We start from the raw sequence: 19,040 nt of genomic DNA on the forward strand, positions 1-19,040 counted from the left end.
GCAACTGCTGCCTATAAATGGGTTAATTCACCACTCTCCCTATATAAATCTGTTTGGGTCCCGGGCTAATGGGGCCTTACACTGTTAGGCTTAATACTGCTGAACTCCCTGTACCCCCTGATGGCAGCCCTGTTTGGCCGTAAACCTTCTTTAATTGCAAGCACTAATACACAATGTGACAGGATGGACTGCCTATGCCACCCTGTCTGTTGTTGCTGGGAACCGGCTGGGCTTTCTTGCCACCGTCCCCTTTCGTTATTCCGAATACGCCCCTCCTGCCGCAGTAGGAGGAGCCTGCTGCCACCACTGAGCTCCTTTATGGCGCTCAGAACCACGTTCCTTCTGGATAACTGTCACTGCTTGTGTACTCCTGTGCTGGTACACTTGGGCTGGTACTCCTGACCTCTTCCTATAGATCAGGGTTGCTGTGGATGGATCCCCCCTGGCCTATCACACTGACCAGGGCTGCAGGGTAGCAGGCAGAGCGGTGGTACTGGAGAGCTGGGTCCAACCTCAGAAACAGCCAGAGAACGGATTAGATTTAGGGTCTAATCTGCAGGTCACAGGATTACAGCAATATTGAAGATGTGTTCAAGCAGGTCTTTGAAGCAAGTGATGTTTATTTCCTCTCACACTGGTTTAAGGTACTAAGTGATCAAGTCAGATGGAACATCAGAATGATACATTTCAATGTACAGGACAGTGCTTTTTTACAGATTTGGACACAGGCTATTTTTAGAATCAGGATGTAACCTGTTTACCAAAACATAGATTTACATTCATTGCAAAGCTAATAATATTTACACTTATCTGTGAAATTCTAGAAACTCTGTAATGTCTTGCATCTCGTTTTAAGACGCAGGAAATCTAGCAGCACATCTTTAATTAAACCTCTTTGTCTTCAAGTGAACCCTCAAACATCAAAAGACCCAATCAACATGAATCCTTTCTTTAGATAGTCGCAGAATACACATTCCCAAAGACAGGTACAACCCCAAACAAAGCATTTCCTTACACCAAGATATGCAAAAGCCTTTCAAAACAAAGACTTATTGTATCAGATATATACATCAGAAATAAGGCATTTCCTCTAGAAAGGTTAAAACAGAAAAACAAATTTTCTACCCTGGTCTCAGAAATAACAATTTCCTATCTCAAAATTTACACAATCAAAAATAAGTGCATTGGCAATTAAATAAATAAGCGCACTGCGCTATTTCCTTTAAATGAATTTATACCAGAAGTTATTTATCAGTGATCCAGTCACACAAAATGTTTCACGTAGAGTTCCATGGCTCAATATGCCCGGCAAAGGGTTGCTGCTATTAAAGTTTGCTGAAACACTGTGAGGTCTATTTATGATTCAGCAGTGGTAGCAATCATTATGTATTGCTGCAAATCACAGAGATACATAATGCAGAACAGGGCCGCTCCAAGATAAGAAGACCACCCTATTCTACAAAGTGCCTTTACACTTCACTGGCAAGCAAATATGGCTGGCGAATGCAGGATGTTAAATGTGCATTCGTGGCTATGCACACTCATACACATACTGATCTGACCAGGCTGGGGATCAAGCAAGTCTTTCCAGCTTCACTGGACCCCATAGAACTGCTAAGCTAACGCTATCCTGAGATGGTGTAGGTTTGGTGCAAAAAGCATCGCTTTATGCTGCTTGATAAATTACTACCATAGAACTCTATGAGCAATGCAGTGATCAGCACAAAATAAGGTTAATGCAAGAGAAATCTCTGATTGATGAATTAAGTGAAGTGCTGCATATTTTTGGCCTATTGCAGTTAGTTGAATAGACCCCTGTGTGTCTTGCTTGCAATTACATGGCATTTCACTCCAAAAGTAATCAAAAAGCCTCCTACAGTGCATTTTATTAATGGACTATATCACCACAGACTCAGGATATATAAAATAATTTAAACATCCTTACTGTCGAAGTGTTTGGTAACCATTTTCCTTGTATTGTAGCTCTTGCTGCATATAGACCACCTCTCTCTTCAGCTTGTTTACCTGCAAAAAGAGCATGTCTATTTAATTCATATAAGCATCAGTGATACGGTAAACATAAATAGCAACCATTCCATCTAGAATTAGTTTTTTTGTAGTGAATCATGAGCAGAACCAAACAAAAAAAACAAAACAATAAACTGCTTTTTTTCTAACCTGTTCCTCTCTATAGGGGTCTATTTATCGTGACCCTTACAATAAATTGTCAGCAGGGCAGCTGCTCATTCCCCTAGCGATACTAGCTGACAGCAGTACGAGGAGTCTCACCAGGACCCTCTGCGTATACGTGAGACGGCTTGCTGCACAGTCCCCATGGTGAAGCAGTGTTCCCCAGATTGGATGACAGAGGAAAGAGGTTTACTTGTACTTACGTTAAATTCCATCTGGGGGACATGTGAAAAATGAATAGTAATAGATAGGTGATAATGGGAATATCCCATAAGAAATGTCTGGTCTAACGGCAGCCAAGAGATTCTGCACCTGTTACTAATAATAGCAATTATTCAAACAACTGGATACACTGCCTATTATTGCGATTTTATTAAGGTTATCTGAATGTTTTAAATATTAATTTATAAGTGCTCTTTTATAATTATTGCATTTTTCAATTAATTTTATTAATGTATTTTTTATCCACGGATCTATTACTATTATTTTTTATTTGTGCATATATAGTAGTTCTTGTGTCGGCTTTGCATACCATATATAGATATTATTTACATTTTTCTTGGGGAGGGCTGGTCCCCTGTGACTGGCGGCCCTGGTCTACTAAACATACCCAGCGCTGAAAGGTTTTATACTAAATCCCCATGGAGAAGCAGTGTCCCCAAGATGGAATCAGAGAAATGGATTTAACGTTAGGTGCAAAAGTTCTCTTTTTACACATATTAAAGAGGTGGGTACCAAGCCATACATACCTATGAACAAGGTGATTTATTACTTAACACGATTCTTTCTAAATTTAGAATTTTGCAGCTGAAAAAAATTCAGTGCTTATTTTGTATGCGTTTACCAATAACATTATTCCAAAAAATAAATTCACACATTGGAGTAGAAGTTACTACGTTCAACTTACCCTGGACTTTGTAGTAGCAATTTCAGCTTTTAAAATATCAGGATCATATTTGGAGCTGGACGAAGAGCCAGAAACCACTAAAAGAAAAACAAATAACCAAACAAAGCGTTTGTGCTAAAACTTGTGTAAACATAGAAAGTACTGATGCAAATAAATAACACACTACAAAGGGCAGCACTACTTTAACTGCAGATCAGTATGCATACAGATGGAGCACATTTCTTTTAGTTCAACAGCATAACCAAGCACAAGTCACTCGGCAATCAACTGACCTAGCATGTCCATAACATCTTACAATAAACAGATTATTGTTATAACATACTGTAAGGAGTGGTAATGTATTTCTCTCATCCCATAGATTGTAAGCTTGTGAGCAGGGCCTTCTCACCTCTTTGTCTGTTTTACCCAGTTTGTTTATTAGTTTACTATGTTTATCCCCAATTGTAAAGCGCTACGGAATATGTTGGCGCTATATAAATAAATAGATGATGATGATGATGATGATACTGTGTATCACCTCCATAGTAGCTCTTACTAGCAGGTCTGGCTGCCCTTAACTTGACGGAGAATTTGCAGGGGAAACAGTGGAAGAGGGGCTTCTTCTCATGGCATCATCGCACAATGCAATAGCGTTTTATCCATGGTTAATATTTAATACAAAAACCTGCAATGATGCATTTACTATGATAAGTCCGGTAGGCATAGATTGCAGGACAAGCAGATTATTGCTCAGTATGATGAGCGCACCTTTTGGACCTAGGACCAAAGGAAATATATACTGCTGCAGAATATCTGCAATAATGTGCTTTTTATCAGCAAAAATTAGATATGATTTTGCACACATCCGAAGGTGCTCTCACTTTAGTGGATGAAGCACATCTACAGGTGCACATAGACTAATGTAATAGACTAATGTAATGAAAGGATTGTTTTCACTTTCATAGACATTTTTTATTTATATTTCTATGTTATAGATGTTGATTGATGCTATAAAAGTATTTAAAACCACTGTTGAAGAAAATTCACCCGATATATTACTTGGTTTGCTTTATGACATGGCACTTTATGCTGCTGGAAGAAGCCATTAGAAGAGGGGTAGACTGTGGCCATAAAGGGATGCACATGGTCAGCAACAATGTTTAGGTAGGCTGTGGCATTTAAACAATGCTCAATTTGTATTAAGGGGCCTAATGTGTGCCAAAAAACATTTCCAACACTAGTACACCACCACCACCGCAGGCCTACAAGGTTGACCCAAGACAGGATGGTTCCATGGATTCACACTGTTTATGACCCTACCATATGCATATTGCAGCAGATTCATCAAACCAGCCACTGTTTTAACTATCTCCAACTGTCCAGTTTTGGTGAGCCTGTGCCCACTGTAGCCTCAGTGAAGAAGACCCGTTGTGGTCTTCTTCTACTGAAGCCAATCCACTTCAAGGTTTGTTGTACTGTGCATTCAGAGATGCTCTTCTGCATACCACTGTTGTAACGCAAGGTTTGAACCAGCCTTGCAATTCTCTCCTGACTTCTCTCATTAACAAGTCGCCTTCCTTATTCTGGAGTTTGGTCTGAACAACAACTGAACCTCTTGACCATATCTGCATGTTTTTATGTGTTGAGTTGCTTTCACATGATTGGCTGATTAGATATCTGCATTAACAAGCAGGTGTACAGGTCTAGCTAATAAAGTGGCCCATGAGTGTATTTTCTTACATTTTTTTATATTCTGGGTTTTATAAATTAATATTTATTGAAATTGAATATTTAAAAATGGAAAATAATTACAATATAATAAAGCTCAATAAGCATATGATTATTGGGATTACATTACACGAAGGTCCAATTAGACAAAATTATGTGTTTACGCTCTTCGATTTTCTGCTCAGCATCATAGTGTCCCTGCTAAAATCTTGTCTACAATGAATGACCATTGCAGATCTTTTCCCACTGATTAAAGCAAGCACAAGATGTGATGTAAAACTTGTGGAGGTGACCCCTGTATCCACTACTGTATGAGTGACCTAGCAGTTGGGCAATTGCTTTCTATGGATAGCAATTGCAAAAGTGACATCTGGTCAATTAATATAGGTTCTGCATTCTATTAACAACAGGAGGAGCAAAACTAAAAATCTAATCAAAATTATGCATGACTTATTCAGTAAAATTTCATGAAACCACTGTTATAAGATTAAATATAGTTCTGTCTCACACTTTTATGTAATAAAATGTTGTGGTGAATAAACTATGGTTCAAATTAGACAAGTTGTCAGAAACTGCAGTGGCTTTGATGTTGGTCTAATACTCACAACTTGTCTGAGACCCCAGCTTATGCTTCCAAACATCATGTAGCTGCCTATATTCCTGCTGGGCTAATTCCAGCCTCTGTTGTTTGACTTGGTAAATCTCTTTCTGAGCCACCAGAGCTTCCTGAGCAAGCACCAGATAGTCCTTTAACATACGCTCCTGTTCTCTTCTCCATTGCACCCGTGGATCCTCTATCTGTGTGGTTTCTGCAAAAAAAAAAAAAACACATTGAAAGTGAAAACCAGAAAAAAGATACAGACATTTATATATTGTACGGTATCCAGAGTTTGGTAATAATAGGAAAAACACACAAATCTAAATATAGCCGTGTAGTTCTGGTAATCCCTGGAGGCCAGCAGACTCTGCCTTTCATAGCTGCCATTCTATATTATTATCATTACCGATGATTTCTAAGACATTTGTCGGACAGTGGCGAAGCAGGGCATACATAAACAGACATACAAGGTAAACAATATAAATGTATAGACATGAAAACAAAGGGTAGGGTGGCCCTGCTTACAAGAGAGCTTTTGATCTAATGAGAAAAAGGCACAGTGTGGAGGGAGAGTGGCTCACAGTGGAGATTAGGACAGTTGTAAGTAGTATAGGTAGTAGTACAGGTAGGAGAAGGGAAAGCTCTAACAAAGAGGTGGGTATTTAGAGAATGTTTATATATTTGAAGGCTCAGGGAGAATCTGATCGAGTGTGGTAGGGAATTCCATAAGTGGGGAGCAGCATTTAAGTCTTGTAGACGGGAATGACGGATGGTTATCAGAGTCGAGGTGGGGCACAGGTCATATATAGATCTTAGGGGACGGGAGGGATAGTATTTGGAGATGTATGCAGGGTGTTGAGGTCTTTGCAGTGGAGGATGAGTAATCTGAGTTGGATTTTGGAGGACATGGGGTGCCAGTATTGGGATATACGGAACAGTGTGACAGATGTGGAGCAGTGAGAAAAGAAGATTACTCTTGCCATGACCATGACATTTAGTATGGATTAATGTGGGATAGATGAGTGAGGAGAATGCTAAATAGGAGGATGTCAAAGTAGTCCAGATGGGAGATGATGATGGGATGGATGGGAGTTTTGGTTGCATCTTAGATAAGAGAAGGGTAGTACATTTTAGCCATATTTCATATGTGGAAGTGAGTGGGAGAAAGATTAGAGGTAAGGAATAAAGCAGAGGTTGGAGTCAAATGTGGCACCAAGGCAAAGTGCCTCAGAGAGAAGAATGGTGTTGTTGACAGTAAGGAAGATTTGACAGGAGGTGGTTACTCTTGGAGCATGGATTATGGTAAGCTCTGTTTTGGACATGCTGAGCATTAGTCAGCATTGGGATATCCATGAGAACAGGTGCACAGTGAGAAAAGCAGAGGGCTGAGAACAAAGCTCTGTGGGACCGCAACAGAGAGCGAACAAGGAAGGAACTGTATCACGAAAGCCAATGGTGTGAAGGGTGTGTGCAGGAGAAGAGAGTGATCCACAGTGACACAAACAGCAGTCAGGTTCAGGTGGAGGAATATGGAGATGTGGTCCTTAGACTTGCTGTAAGTAAATTATTGATTACATTTGTGAGGGCAGTCTCAGTGGAAAGTTGGGGCCAAAGCTCAAATGCAGAGAGCCAAGAAGGGAGTGAAATAGTGAAAGTTATATAGTTGTACACAAAACTCTCAAGTAGTTTGGAGGCGAGAAATAGGGCAGTAGTTCAAGAAAGAGGCTAAGTGAAGAGATGGTTTCTATAGAATTGGTGAGAGGAGAGCATGTTTAAAGGAGGATAGGAATATGTTAGTGAGAAAGACAGGTTAACGAGGTGAGCTATAGGTGAGCATGGAGTGCGGAGGAGGAGGCAAAGACATTGGGAGAGAATAGCTTCTAAGGGAAAGGTTGTAGGGTGAAATTATGACATGAGCACAGAGACTCACTTATGAGAATGAATTGTAGGTAGATTGGGAAGTATAAAAAAAGGTCAGGGGGGTTGTGCGGGCTCTGGCATGTGGAAGTATCGTGTCGAATGTTGTTGATATTTACTTTGAAACAGGCAAAATCAAGAGCTATGATGGTGTAAGTGGGAGGTTGTGCAGGTTGGCAGACAAGCAAGATGAAGGTGGAAAAGAGGAGCTGGGGGTTAGTAGAATGGGTGGATACTAGAGAAGTAGAGTAGGTGTGCATGGCAAGTAAAGTGGCAGTGTTGTAAAATGAAAGGATGAATTTACAGTGGAGGAAGTCGGCTTTGAAGTGAAACTTTCTTCAGTGGCACACAGCAGTATAGGAGCACTTTGCAGGTTGTGTGACTGCTTGGTGTGCCATGGTCGAAACTTGAGTAGTTATGGTGCTGGCCGGAGCTGCATTTTATAGGGCTGAAGTTTGTGTAGTGTATGTGTTGTGGCTGGGGTAGGTATTAATAGAGTTGGAGGATCAATTGACCCAAGTGGTACATGGCCGTGGAGGTGGTGGAGACGTTTTCCCAGATCATCAAACTGGATGGGGCAATGGAGTAAACATTTTCTGCAGCTTGAACACGTGATCTGAGACACTACAAGTTGGGCTCAGTGGGTTCAGCAGCCAAATAGAGATATTTTAGGCAAAATGACACTCCTAATTCTCAAGGAAAAGAGTAGGGTCAAGGGCAATATCATAGGCGAGTTGCATTTTACTAGCAGAAAGAAAGACATGTCCAGATAGGTGAATAATGCCAAAGCATGTAATACTTTCTTTTATTTATAGCTACTGTAATTTACACTTAGAGGTATATTTACTAAACTGAGGTTTTGAAAAAGAGATGTTGCCTATAGCAACCAATTAGATTCTAGCTGTTATTTATTTAGTACATTCTACAAAATGACAGCTAGAATCTGATTGGTTGCTATAAGCAACATCTCCACTTTTTCAAACCCACAGTTTATCATATACCGTATATCCCTTAGGAATTATTTTAACATACCTGATTCAACCCAAAACTGCCTTTTTTGATTTGGGTGGAGTTAGCCCTCAAGATATTTGACATTATTCCAGGTAGTTTTGCTGTTCTGGGGAGTGCAAGCTTATGTTCTATTATATTTTGCATATGTTGTCCTTCAGCTATTTCATATTAGTAATAGATGTGATTTTACAGATAACTGTGTGCAAGAGTAGATTTACTTGATCTTTAGAAATCATACCAGTAAAATGAAAACAACAGTAGAATACTAAATGTTTGTTCGATTATTCAGCTGCAACCTGCAAATGATTCAAGGTCTATGTGATACACTGCTCAGAGGCCCCACCCACTCACACACAAACAGGGCTGACAGTTAGCATGCAATAAATATTTAATCATGACAATACAAAACAATACACTGAAATCCAATCTGCATATCTTTTCACTTCCCTGAAATATTTAGAAAAATCTGTCACAACTGGAATAGACGTAGAGCTCTTAATAATTAAAATGGAAAATTAGTGCCTAATAGAATATGCATATAAAATAAAGGAAATACATTTCTAGAGAGTGAAGTAGATTTCTACCAGCCAATGTAAATAAGACAGAAAAATATTTGAGTTTATATTGGTTCTCTCCATTTGCTTATAGTGCATTTACAGGTCAATCGAAAAAAAATATTTGGAAGAAGCAAGAAAAGAAGAATAGTTTAATCAACTTTGTTGCAGCTTGATGCCAAGGTCAGTTTTCTACAACCTAACCTGTCCTGAACACCTGCACAGTGTTTAATGATCACCAAACTATTTCAAACAGGCAGCCAACCAGATAAGATGTAAATGTTCAAAGTATTACTTTGATGTTCTGGTGCAATTAATCATTCAGCACTCAAGCAGGTGCGCACTTGGGATGGCATTTCCAGTTGCCCCTCCTTGCTACAATCATTATTATTATTTATTATTATTATTATTAACATTTCTTTATACAGCACCAGAAAATTCTCTGTATCACTTTGCAATCACGTGATCCGCCGACTTCTAGCCTCCTCCCAGTTAGTATCTGCATTAAATAAACTATGACACAATGTCTACCCTCTAGGAACCATTATTGTGAGCTCAGCTGTCATTGCACTGCCATTGTTCTTTATAGTCTGACGTTTTTTAAGTAGCGTTGTAGCACTATGAACGGCTTCATGCTTTAAATTTGCCCTGTGCCCCTTCCTTTGTATAACCAGCTCTAGTTCTAACACTTAGGGGAATAATATTCAATTACCAGCAAAGTGTTGCAGTAGCGTCATGGTGTGTGTTACTGTGTGATGCTTTGATAAAGATCTTTGCTCACACCTCATAGTTGATGATAATGTATGTATAATTGTAATCTCCCCCTTACAATGATGTACAGTCACTTATTTCATGCTCTGGCAGTGCTCTCTTTCTTCCCCTGCTTTCACTCTGTAACAGTTGGCAGCGGCAAATTATGTGGTTCCATTTGAAGGGGTTGGAGGGCAGCCACGTGACAGATATCCCAAACATACCTAACCCTTCTGCACACGGTGTGGCCAGCAGAGACACTCCTCACCAGCTGGTTCTAAGCGAGTACTACTTTACGGCTAATTGGTCTCTAGACCATCTTACACTATGAATAAGAAACAATTTGTAGGCAGTCTAATAAGCAGCAGCTCCTATAGCACACAGCTTGGCATGCAGTCACATAAGAGGCACATAGGTGTCACACAGAGTCATGGGCTGTGGGTATAATGATCATCATCAGCAGCAGCTATTTATATAGCGCCACTAATTCTGCAGCGCTGTACAGAGAACTCACTCACATCAGTCCCTGCCCCATTGGAGCTTACAGTCTAAATTCCCTAACATACACACACACACACACACACACACACACACACACAGACTAAGGTCAATTTAGTAGCTGCCAATTAACCTACCAGTATGTTTTTTGGAATGTGGGAAGAAACCGGAGCACCCGGAGGAAATCCACGCAAACACCAGAAGAACATACAAACTCCACACAGATAAGCCCATAGTTTGGAATCGAACTCATGACCCCAGTGCTGTGAGGCAGAACTGCTAACCCCTAAGCCACCGTGCTGCCCCTAGCTATGGGCCTTCACTCCACAGTCTAACTTACTTGCATAGCACCTACACTTTCCCCACACTCACAGTCTCCTATTGTCACATCCCAGCATCCCTCTCATTGTCACATATCCCCTCCACACTCTCCCCTTGTCATATATATACTCCCCCACCATTCTTCACTTGTCATGTATGCACCACTCCCTCCATCTACAATCACTACTACCTCCATATCTCATCCACCCAATCAAGTTCTTACCTGCTGCAGTGTGTGGAGGAGAAGAAATTGGACCTGCTCATTGCAGCTTACACAGTTCAGCTCCATGTGGAATGAACTTTGCACAGGGTGTCTGTGACTCCCTCTGATGACATCACCGACGCTCAGCACAAACCACCCACATGGAGTGTGTGATGTTGGTAAAGAATCCTTTGCACACTGAAATCCCCTTAGCCCTTGCACAGCATGTTAATCCAGCGGCTGGAGGTCTGCAGGACATCAGTCAGAAAAAGCAGGAAGTGCAGGCTATAAATCCCTGTCTGGTTTTGCTCAATGAACTCTGATTGGCTAATAGAGTTTACTGAGTAAAGGCAGGCTGCAATGTCATTGGCTGCACTGCCTGCTTTTCCTGAAAGAAGTTCTTTCGAGGTGCAGGCAATGCAGTATGTCCTGCCCTGTCATGCACTGTTCAGTCACAGCCTGCAGCAGCTGAAGGTGAGTGTCAAGCTATACATCTGGCGTCCTAAGTGGTTCTACACTTTATCCCATCCAGGTCTTCACACAGGTAAGATATTCAGGCAAGCTTACCAACTTTTATCCAATCTAATAAATTCAGTAAACGATAAAACTCCAGTTTACTTACGACTGTTATGGTCAATGTAGAAAACACCAACTTGAGTATCGTAGGCCTCTTCCCATCCCAGTGGCAACTCATCGCCAATACAGTCAGCAAATGTTAATGGCTTTGTATACCTGCCAAAACAAAATCAATATATATGATCATTGATAGGAGGAAACACTGTGATAAGGAATTCTAGGAAAAGAAGACTTCTGAATTAAAGATTTTCAGTGGAAAAAACTGAACTGTTCTGTGGAAAACATTGGCAATATATGGCCTGTGCACTATTACCGTTAGTAGGGTAATTTTGACCTGCGGCTCTCAGAGCTGCCAGCAAAAATCAGTGTTGAAATTACCGTACTAATGGTAATAATGTGCACTGTTACCATAGTAACGGTAATAGTGTGCGGGCCGCGTTATACTCACAACTAACGCTGTCAATTGAGTTCCCCCCTATAGATCACCTATTTCACGGAATCACAATTGTTGTAACAGGAATATTAGATGCATCTCTTGGTCGTTTTGTACAGACAAACGTCTATTGAATGTTCCTCTATTGACCTACTATACAGAACCGGCCTATTTGTCAGTTAGATACATACAGTAGTAAGACATAAGTAGATCGGGTATTAAGGGACAAGATCAAGACTTTCAGCAAGGTGGATTTCATCAAATATTTACATCAGGTATATACTGTACATACAAATTAAATAAATATATATATATATACATATATATAGTGTATATGCAAGTCCTGTACATCACACCGATCAGCAAAGAGAAGCCACTGCAACGACAACTTGTGGTAGTGTAGCATCTTTCTACATTTGTTTAACAGTATTTATCATCTACAATATTTCTAAACAGTTTTGCACTATTTACATAAATTTTAAAGTAAAACCAATTAAAAACAACTCACTGGTACATAAAGTGGAACTAATACAAACAATTAGGGTCAGCGCTACCATTAGGTGAACCCAGGCTCCAATGGATAGGGGTCACCTAAAACACTGAATGACTCATCCACAGGCAGCGGCTGCGCCTCCATAAATGTGATGGGCCAAGTGCCACACTCCCACTGAGAAGCAAAGGATACCGCCCCCACCTCTCACCTGCTAAGGTAAGAACATCCGTAACATCCGAGGGGTGGGCAATTCTGATGGGGTAGGGGTGCCGCCTAGAACTTCCTTAGAGCTAGTGCCAGCACAACAATCAATGAAACAGCTATACATTTTATGAATGTTCCATTGCTATGGATGTTCTGTAATAGAATTTTTAAATACATTTTTAATTTGTTTTTATTAAAACTGTATTTAAAGTATTTTAAAAATGAAATATAAAAAAAGAAATAGCCTTAAAGTGTACAGCAGTAGACATAACAGAGCAGTCCATTTAAAGAACATAAGTCAGTAATTTGAAATTTGAGATCTGGGGGTAGATTTACCAAGAATTGTCGCACATCGCTGGCGGTTTAGCGTTCCAATCCGCTGTCTTTACTACAGGGCAGTTTGAGGTTGGAAAGTAATATGACTGGCGCTGTGTGGCAGAATGAAAACAGCGAAACCACTGATGGTTTAGTCAAAACCACCAACAAAACCGCCAGAAAATAAGACAGGTTTTTCTATACCTGCTTCTGATTGAGCTACTCTGCCATGCAGAATATAAGAGGAGGCGTCATTCATAAATTATAGAGGCAATCATTATTTATTGATTAAGGGGCAAAATTTATTTATAATTTATAACTTATGGAGGCAAATTTTATTTTTCATTATATTAAGAGGGGAATATTATTGTATTATTATATTATTGGGGCACTCCATCCTAAATGCACCATAAAAAATGATAGCGCCCATTGTATTTTAAAATTGTGAGAAAAAAAACGCTGAATACTGGTGTTTTCATCAAACTGCCCTTTAGTAAATCTAGCCTGTGGGTTTATTTTTTTTATTTTTTTTTTACAAATCTTGCTACATCCAGTGAACAACTAATAAGTGATTTCCTGAAAACCAAATTCACCTTGTACAGTACAGACACATAATAAAATATTCTATATCATATTTTCAACACATTCTAAATCACCTAATGCATGTTCCTCGGCATGCCTGTCCTGTAAGCATCACGGAATGACTATTAAAGTGATCTTGCATAAGACAACCTCTTGGTAAGATACAAAGAATGCAGACAGACAACTCCTCTCTGCCAGGTTATTTAGCACAAACGTCATAGCTGTGTAAACTTATCTTCACAACAGCTTTATGCCAAATTGTCACCTGAGACAAGGGTATGTGTATGTATGTATGTATGTATGCATGCATATGCATATATATATATATATATATATATATATATATATATATATATGTGTGTGTGAATATATATATATATATTTATATATACATACACACACACACACAGTGGACATTTGGAAACCCACTTCGACCATCAACTATATGTGTGTGTGTGTATATTTATCTATCTATATATATATATATATATATATATATATATATATATATATATATATATATATATATATATATATATATATATATATATTTCTACTGTACCCCTTCCTCCAAGAACAAAGAAGTTAAGAAGTGTATCTGGTGCAAGCGATCCGCAAACCACAGGCTCAACTTCATCTGAATATCTTTTTGGACCATCCACCTAACTCCTACAAATAAGAGAGCATCCTACATACAAATAAAGAACACGGTGAGATCAGTAAAGCACAACTTGGCCATTTATGGTCCATTGAGAATATAAAGGTACAGAACTAAATACTGGGAGATTATTTGTCTTGGACAACAATGGACAACCTCACATCAGGGCAGAGGCCGAACTAGCGAGCTGTGGGCCCTGGTGCTGGGAAGTGGGGAGGAGGGAACCGGGCCCACAGCTCACTAGTTCCCTGTGCAGTGGGCCCAATTATCTCCATGGGCCCAGATGCACTGCACCTACAGCACCAATGGTGGTTCCACCACTGCATCAGAGTTATCTTAGAATTCAGGTCATTTCTGAAAGGTATGAACTAATTGCTTCCTTACGCACACAAATATGATCGTGGATATTACAAATATGAGGGTTTTTTTTTTCATTTTAAATATCATTTTTTTGTTTCAATCACTTGTTGTCCTCCTATATCAATTGCCATATCAACAACATTTAGTTGCTATTGTCATTCTGTTTTGTTTACTTAGTTGTTAACTGCCTTCATTATTGACAAATGGTTACAGTAGCCAATACATTCTAATCACAATTAGACAATGAGCGCATAACAGATGTTTTATATATATATATATATATATATATATATATATATATATAATTGCATACATTTCAATAAAATATATGGTCAAAATCTGAATTAGGACATATTCACTGATATTGCTGTACCGCGAGACTTTGTAGTATATTCTCCATTGATCGGGTTTTGCAGCCTCTGATTGGTTAAAATGCTCGCACCCACATTAATCTGATTGGTGTTCTGTTGATCAGGTGAGAACTTGTAGCATATTTTAAAAGCTTAACAGTTGTGGGGCTGTGGGGTCGTGGAGCAACATTTTCAGATCACTCCCACAGATCATTGCTCAGAATACCAGGAAAAAAACACTGCAGACAGTGAAACATGTTTAAAAATAATAGATCAATGGAGAGTGCCTCCAAAGAACTCAAAAGGTGTGTGCTATTCATGTTTTTTGAACATTTATCTTTTTTGCAAATGTCAGCATTATGATAGGTAATATAATATAATTAAATCAGCAACTCAGCTACATCTTAGCATGTGTTCCCTATATGGCAAATTTCTAAAACTTTCCCACTCTGGAAAGTGAAAACTCTTCTGTGAAATCCTCTGTGGATCAAGATCAAGTTAATGGAGCAAGGTAAGTAAGCGTTTGGATTTTGCTTAACTTTTGTACTTCAACCAAAACCTTAGTTTTAAGCATACTTGCCAACCTTAGGAAGCTGGCATCCGGGAGACGTTAGGGGGAGGTGGGCATGTGGGGATGGGGCTCGGCGAATCGCATTATTTTAGGTCTAATTCTGCCCACTTCACTAGGAAGAGGTCAGATGCGGGAGAGTGCCCTGCTCTCTCGGGAGTCCAGGAGACTTACCCGGAATTCAGGAAGTCTCCTGGTCATTCCAGGAGAGTTGGCAAGCATGGCTTTAAGTGGCGTTATTTGCACACATTGTCTGCCTCCAATGGAGCATAATATTAAAAGCCTCAACTATGCAAACACAGTATATTGCCGTATTTTATTTTTCATATAACACCTTATTATTATGCAAAATTTATGGTTTAACCTAGGCTATGATAAAAGAGAAATTCACTGTTTTTAGATTCATAATACCTCATTAGTATTAAGATTTGCAAATTAGTGTTATGAATATTTTTTTTGCTGCCTCTGATTAAAACATATGCATATATTAAAGTTTTCTAACCAATCCGAAAATGTGTACAGCCCATGCCCAGGGCATGCATGCAGAGTGGAATGTATTTACACTTGTGCCTCTGTATGACTGGAAAGGAGGAATGGGGGCAGGGAAGCAGTACAGTAAGGGTGAGCTCACACAAATGCGGCTGAAGCAGGACAGCACGGAGATACATATATGCCTGCTAGGAGCTGTATTTTTTGGACCTTCTAGAGAGCAGGTGCAAATACACACTGATGATGAAGGTGGTCGCTGGCTTTAACTATCTGCATCTTATTGCAAATTTATCTCTGAAGCTCATAGGTGCTTTCTTCACTGATTGTGCATATATTATAGGATTTTGTGGGCATATTTAAAATAAAATGTTTATGCTACTTTCATTTGTACGGGAGAAGGTATATCATGCTTGCCAACTCTCCCAGAAAGTACGAAAGACTCCCGAAATACTGGTCTGTCTCACGGACTCCCGTGAGAACAGGCAAGTATCCCGCAACTGCCTAGCCTAAATGACGCGATCCGCTGTGAATCGCGTCATTTTGGCCCCACCCCCGCAACAAAACGTCATTTTCGGTGCGCCCCTCTCCTGGACTACACTTGCCGAAAGTAGGAAAGTAAGGTATATCTTATGTGCTGTATTATATAAGCTATAGCTGAGTACACACCTATGCAATCTTACTTCAGATGCAATTTCTGTACTGATTTTACCAACGATTGAAAGTCCCGATGAGCATACCGATGCTCACCTACAGACAGTTGGTTATAAGTGCGTACACACTTCCACATTTACCCAACATCGTTCCATCACTGATTTGATTTTAAGGAAGTTTAGAAAATCAAATCAACAGATGCGATGTGCTTTGGCACAATAAAACATGATCGTCGGACGTAAACACTCTTGGAACGTCTGACCAACCAGTTGTGAATCGTGTGATCTGCACGATAACTAAATCGGTGTGTACCCAGCTTAATAGTGAATGTGTTTTTCACTAACAAAGCAAATGTTAACAAACCCTTTATGTGCTTATGACCTAGTTGTGTGTATGCGTATGTGGACATATATATGCCTGATGTAGACCTGGCGTATATGCTGCAGGTAATTATATTCCATAATACATTTTATTTCACACTAGAACAGAACCCATCCTCTATCACCATATTGTATCATGTGCTTTAATTACATTAGAGTGGGTCCATAATGTTTCACTGAGAAGCACTGCAGTTCACTAGTTTTCAATCTTTTACTAAAGAATTACACTCCTCTTTAAAATGATTTTGATACACATATCTGGATATACATGTGGAAAATATATAAAATAGAGATCAGTGAAAAAAAATGAAGAAACAGGTTCTCAGAGTATTTAAATTCTATTCGGAACCTGTCAAAAGGTATTGTAGTATTTATTTATATAGTATGGTTTTTGGCTAGTGTTCACTCAATGTTAATAATATATTATAGAGATACTATTTAGTATGCCACAATATGGTTTATTAGCGTATGAGCATATTTTATAAACACACTATTAGTACTTACATTTTAGCAATCTTAGCTTGAATAAATATGCATGATTTATTTACATAGAGGTAGATTTACTATATGTAGAACTCTATGTTCTCTAGTGAGAATCAGCCATATCACCCACAACTGGTATGTGTCATTGAGTAGACCATGTAACACCTTACCTCTGAAGACACAGGCAGTGAATACATTAAGCACTACTCATCTATATAGTAATTGTATGCCAGGAATTTGAGCACATACTCGCTGTTGTGCATAGCTGGAGGTTTGATACATGAAACTACCCTGATAAACCGGTTCTCATTTATGTGACAATACTATTTAGCAAATATTTGCAAGTTCTTTTAAGCCATCAGTATAACAAACTTTAAATAAATCTACTGTGTTCTGAAGTGAGTTTCTGTTACACAGTGGGAAAGAATGCAGTAGTGGTGTCCATTGTCATTGGTGTCATTGTCATATCAAACTGGGGGGAAAGTGGGTTTAGCGTCTTAAGTGTTCCTGGACATGATATCCATTTTTGGCATCTATTATATTAAGAACAAATAAAAATATACAACAATAAAGATAATGGAAATTCACCTGAATAAATATGTCTACAAGACAAATGCTAATAGGGCGAATCGGTCAGTGCATGAACATTACCAGTGAATAAACTTTTTTCAGGTTTAATGCATTAAAACAAGCTTTAAACTTCTCAGCCAATCATACAAGTGTCTCATTTTATGCTTTGAACCTTCTTGTGTGTGTTGGATTCTGATTGGATCCTGAACTCACAGGACTAGGTTGCAAATGGCTTCCTGTTTCTGGTTGAACGGAGTCTGGGTGCGGCTTTCATCTCAAAATACTAACGTAATATACTGCTTGTATTAAAAACTTTATATAATGATAATGTACAGTTTTTATACGTCCATGCATATGGTTGAATGCCTTTAATGGGTTCAAATTTCATACTTTGAGGTGAAAAGTATTGTCAGGCGCCTGTTCTCTGCCGACAGCCACATCCAGTTGTCTAGCAATGGGATGCTTCCTTGTTTCTCCTGCACACTGTGCATGCGTCCTGTTGCTAGGGAACGAGACGCTCTGCACTCACCTGACGGTGGTCAGCATCTCTGCCTGCCGAGACCCTACACCCAATCAGGGTGCTTCTTGCTGCTTTAATAGAAACCTCTGGCACCACTAGGGTGCAAGAGTATTGGTTTCTCTTACTATTCTCCTGATTAACGTTTCGGTGCCTTATTGCTCATTTGGTTCTGACTCTTGACTTCTCCTAACAATTCTCTGGATCCTCCGTGTACTGTTCTGCTTGGCTGGTTCTGACCCAGATTGCTCGACTACGCCTGACTACTCCTGTCACTACAGTGACTGTCTCAGAGAACCGCGACCTGCATATCCCTTGCATCAAAGCCCAAACTACCTTGCGGGGATCCCTGGTGAACACTGGGCGTTGGTTAGACTCTGCGCGTCCCTGTTCAGTTGCACCGTAATGCTGGCTACTGGCCACCTCTGCAAATTCAGTGACATTGGATAAGGCAAAAGGGGGGTGTTAATTTAGATACTATCGGCAGGTTTTTCCAGTAAATTAACAAATTGTTCATTTACTGGGTTATCAGGTTATTGTTTATTCCTAGAAATCAAGGTAAATTTAGGTTAGTGAATGCCAAATGAAAAAAACTTCATTAAATAACATCAAATTTAATGTAGACAGTAACTGAACACAGTTTTTCATTATGTTCAATCACTGGTTCATTCACTTGGATTGTATTTTTCCAGAGGTTTTAAATTCTAATAGGCCTATTTCTTCATTACAAACAAATAGATGTTGGTGACCAATATT

At 39.4% G+C, this 19,040-nt stretch overlaps 1 protein-coding gene across 1 annotated transcript in view; it reads right to left on the reverse strand.

Annotated features, from left to right (window-relative positions):
* The window catches only part of WWC1 (WW and C2 domain containing 1), a 139,450-nt gene that overhangs the window by 59,690 nt on the left and 60,720 nt on the right, over positions 1–19,040 (reverse strand). Inside the window, exons 2-5 of the mRNA XM_075209822.1 lie at positions 11,278–11,387; positions 5,410–5,613; positions 3,098–3,174; positions 1,946–2,025 (exon numbers count right to left, since the gene is read on the reverse strand). Of these exons, the coding sequence (XP_075065923.1) occupies positions 1,946–2,025; positions 3,098–3,174; positions 5,410–5,613; positions 11,278–11,387 (471 nt within the window). The remainder of the gene's footprint in view (positions 1–1,945; positions 2,026–3,097; positions 3,175–5,409; positions 5,614–11,277; positions 11,388–19,040) is intronic.

Source organism: Mixophyes fleayi, chromosome 4, assembly GCF_038048845.1.
Source record: "Mixophyes fleayi isolate aMixFle1 chromosome 4, aMixFle1.hap1, whole genome shotgun sequence".
Taxonomy (NCBI): Eukaryota; Metazoa; Chordata; class Amphibia; order Anura; family Limnodynastidae; genus Mixophyes; species Mixophyes fleayi.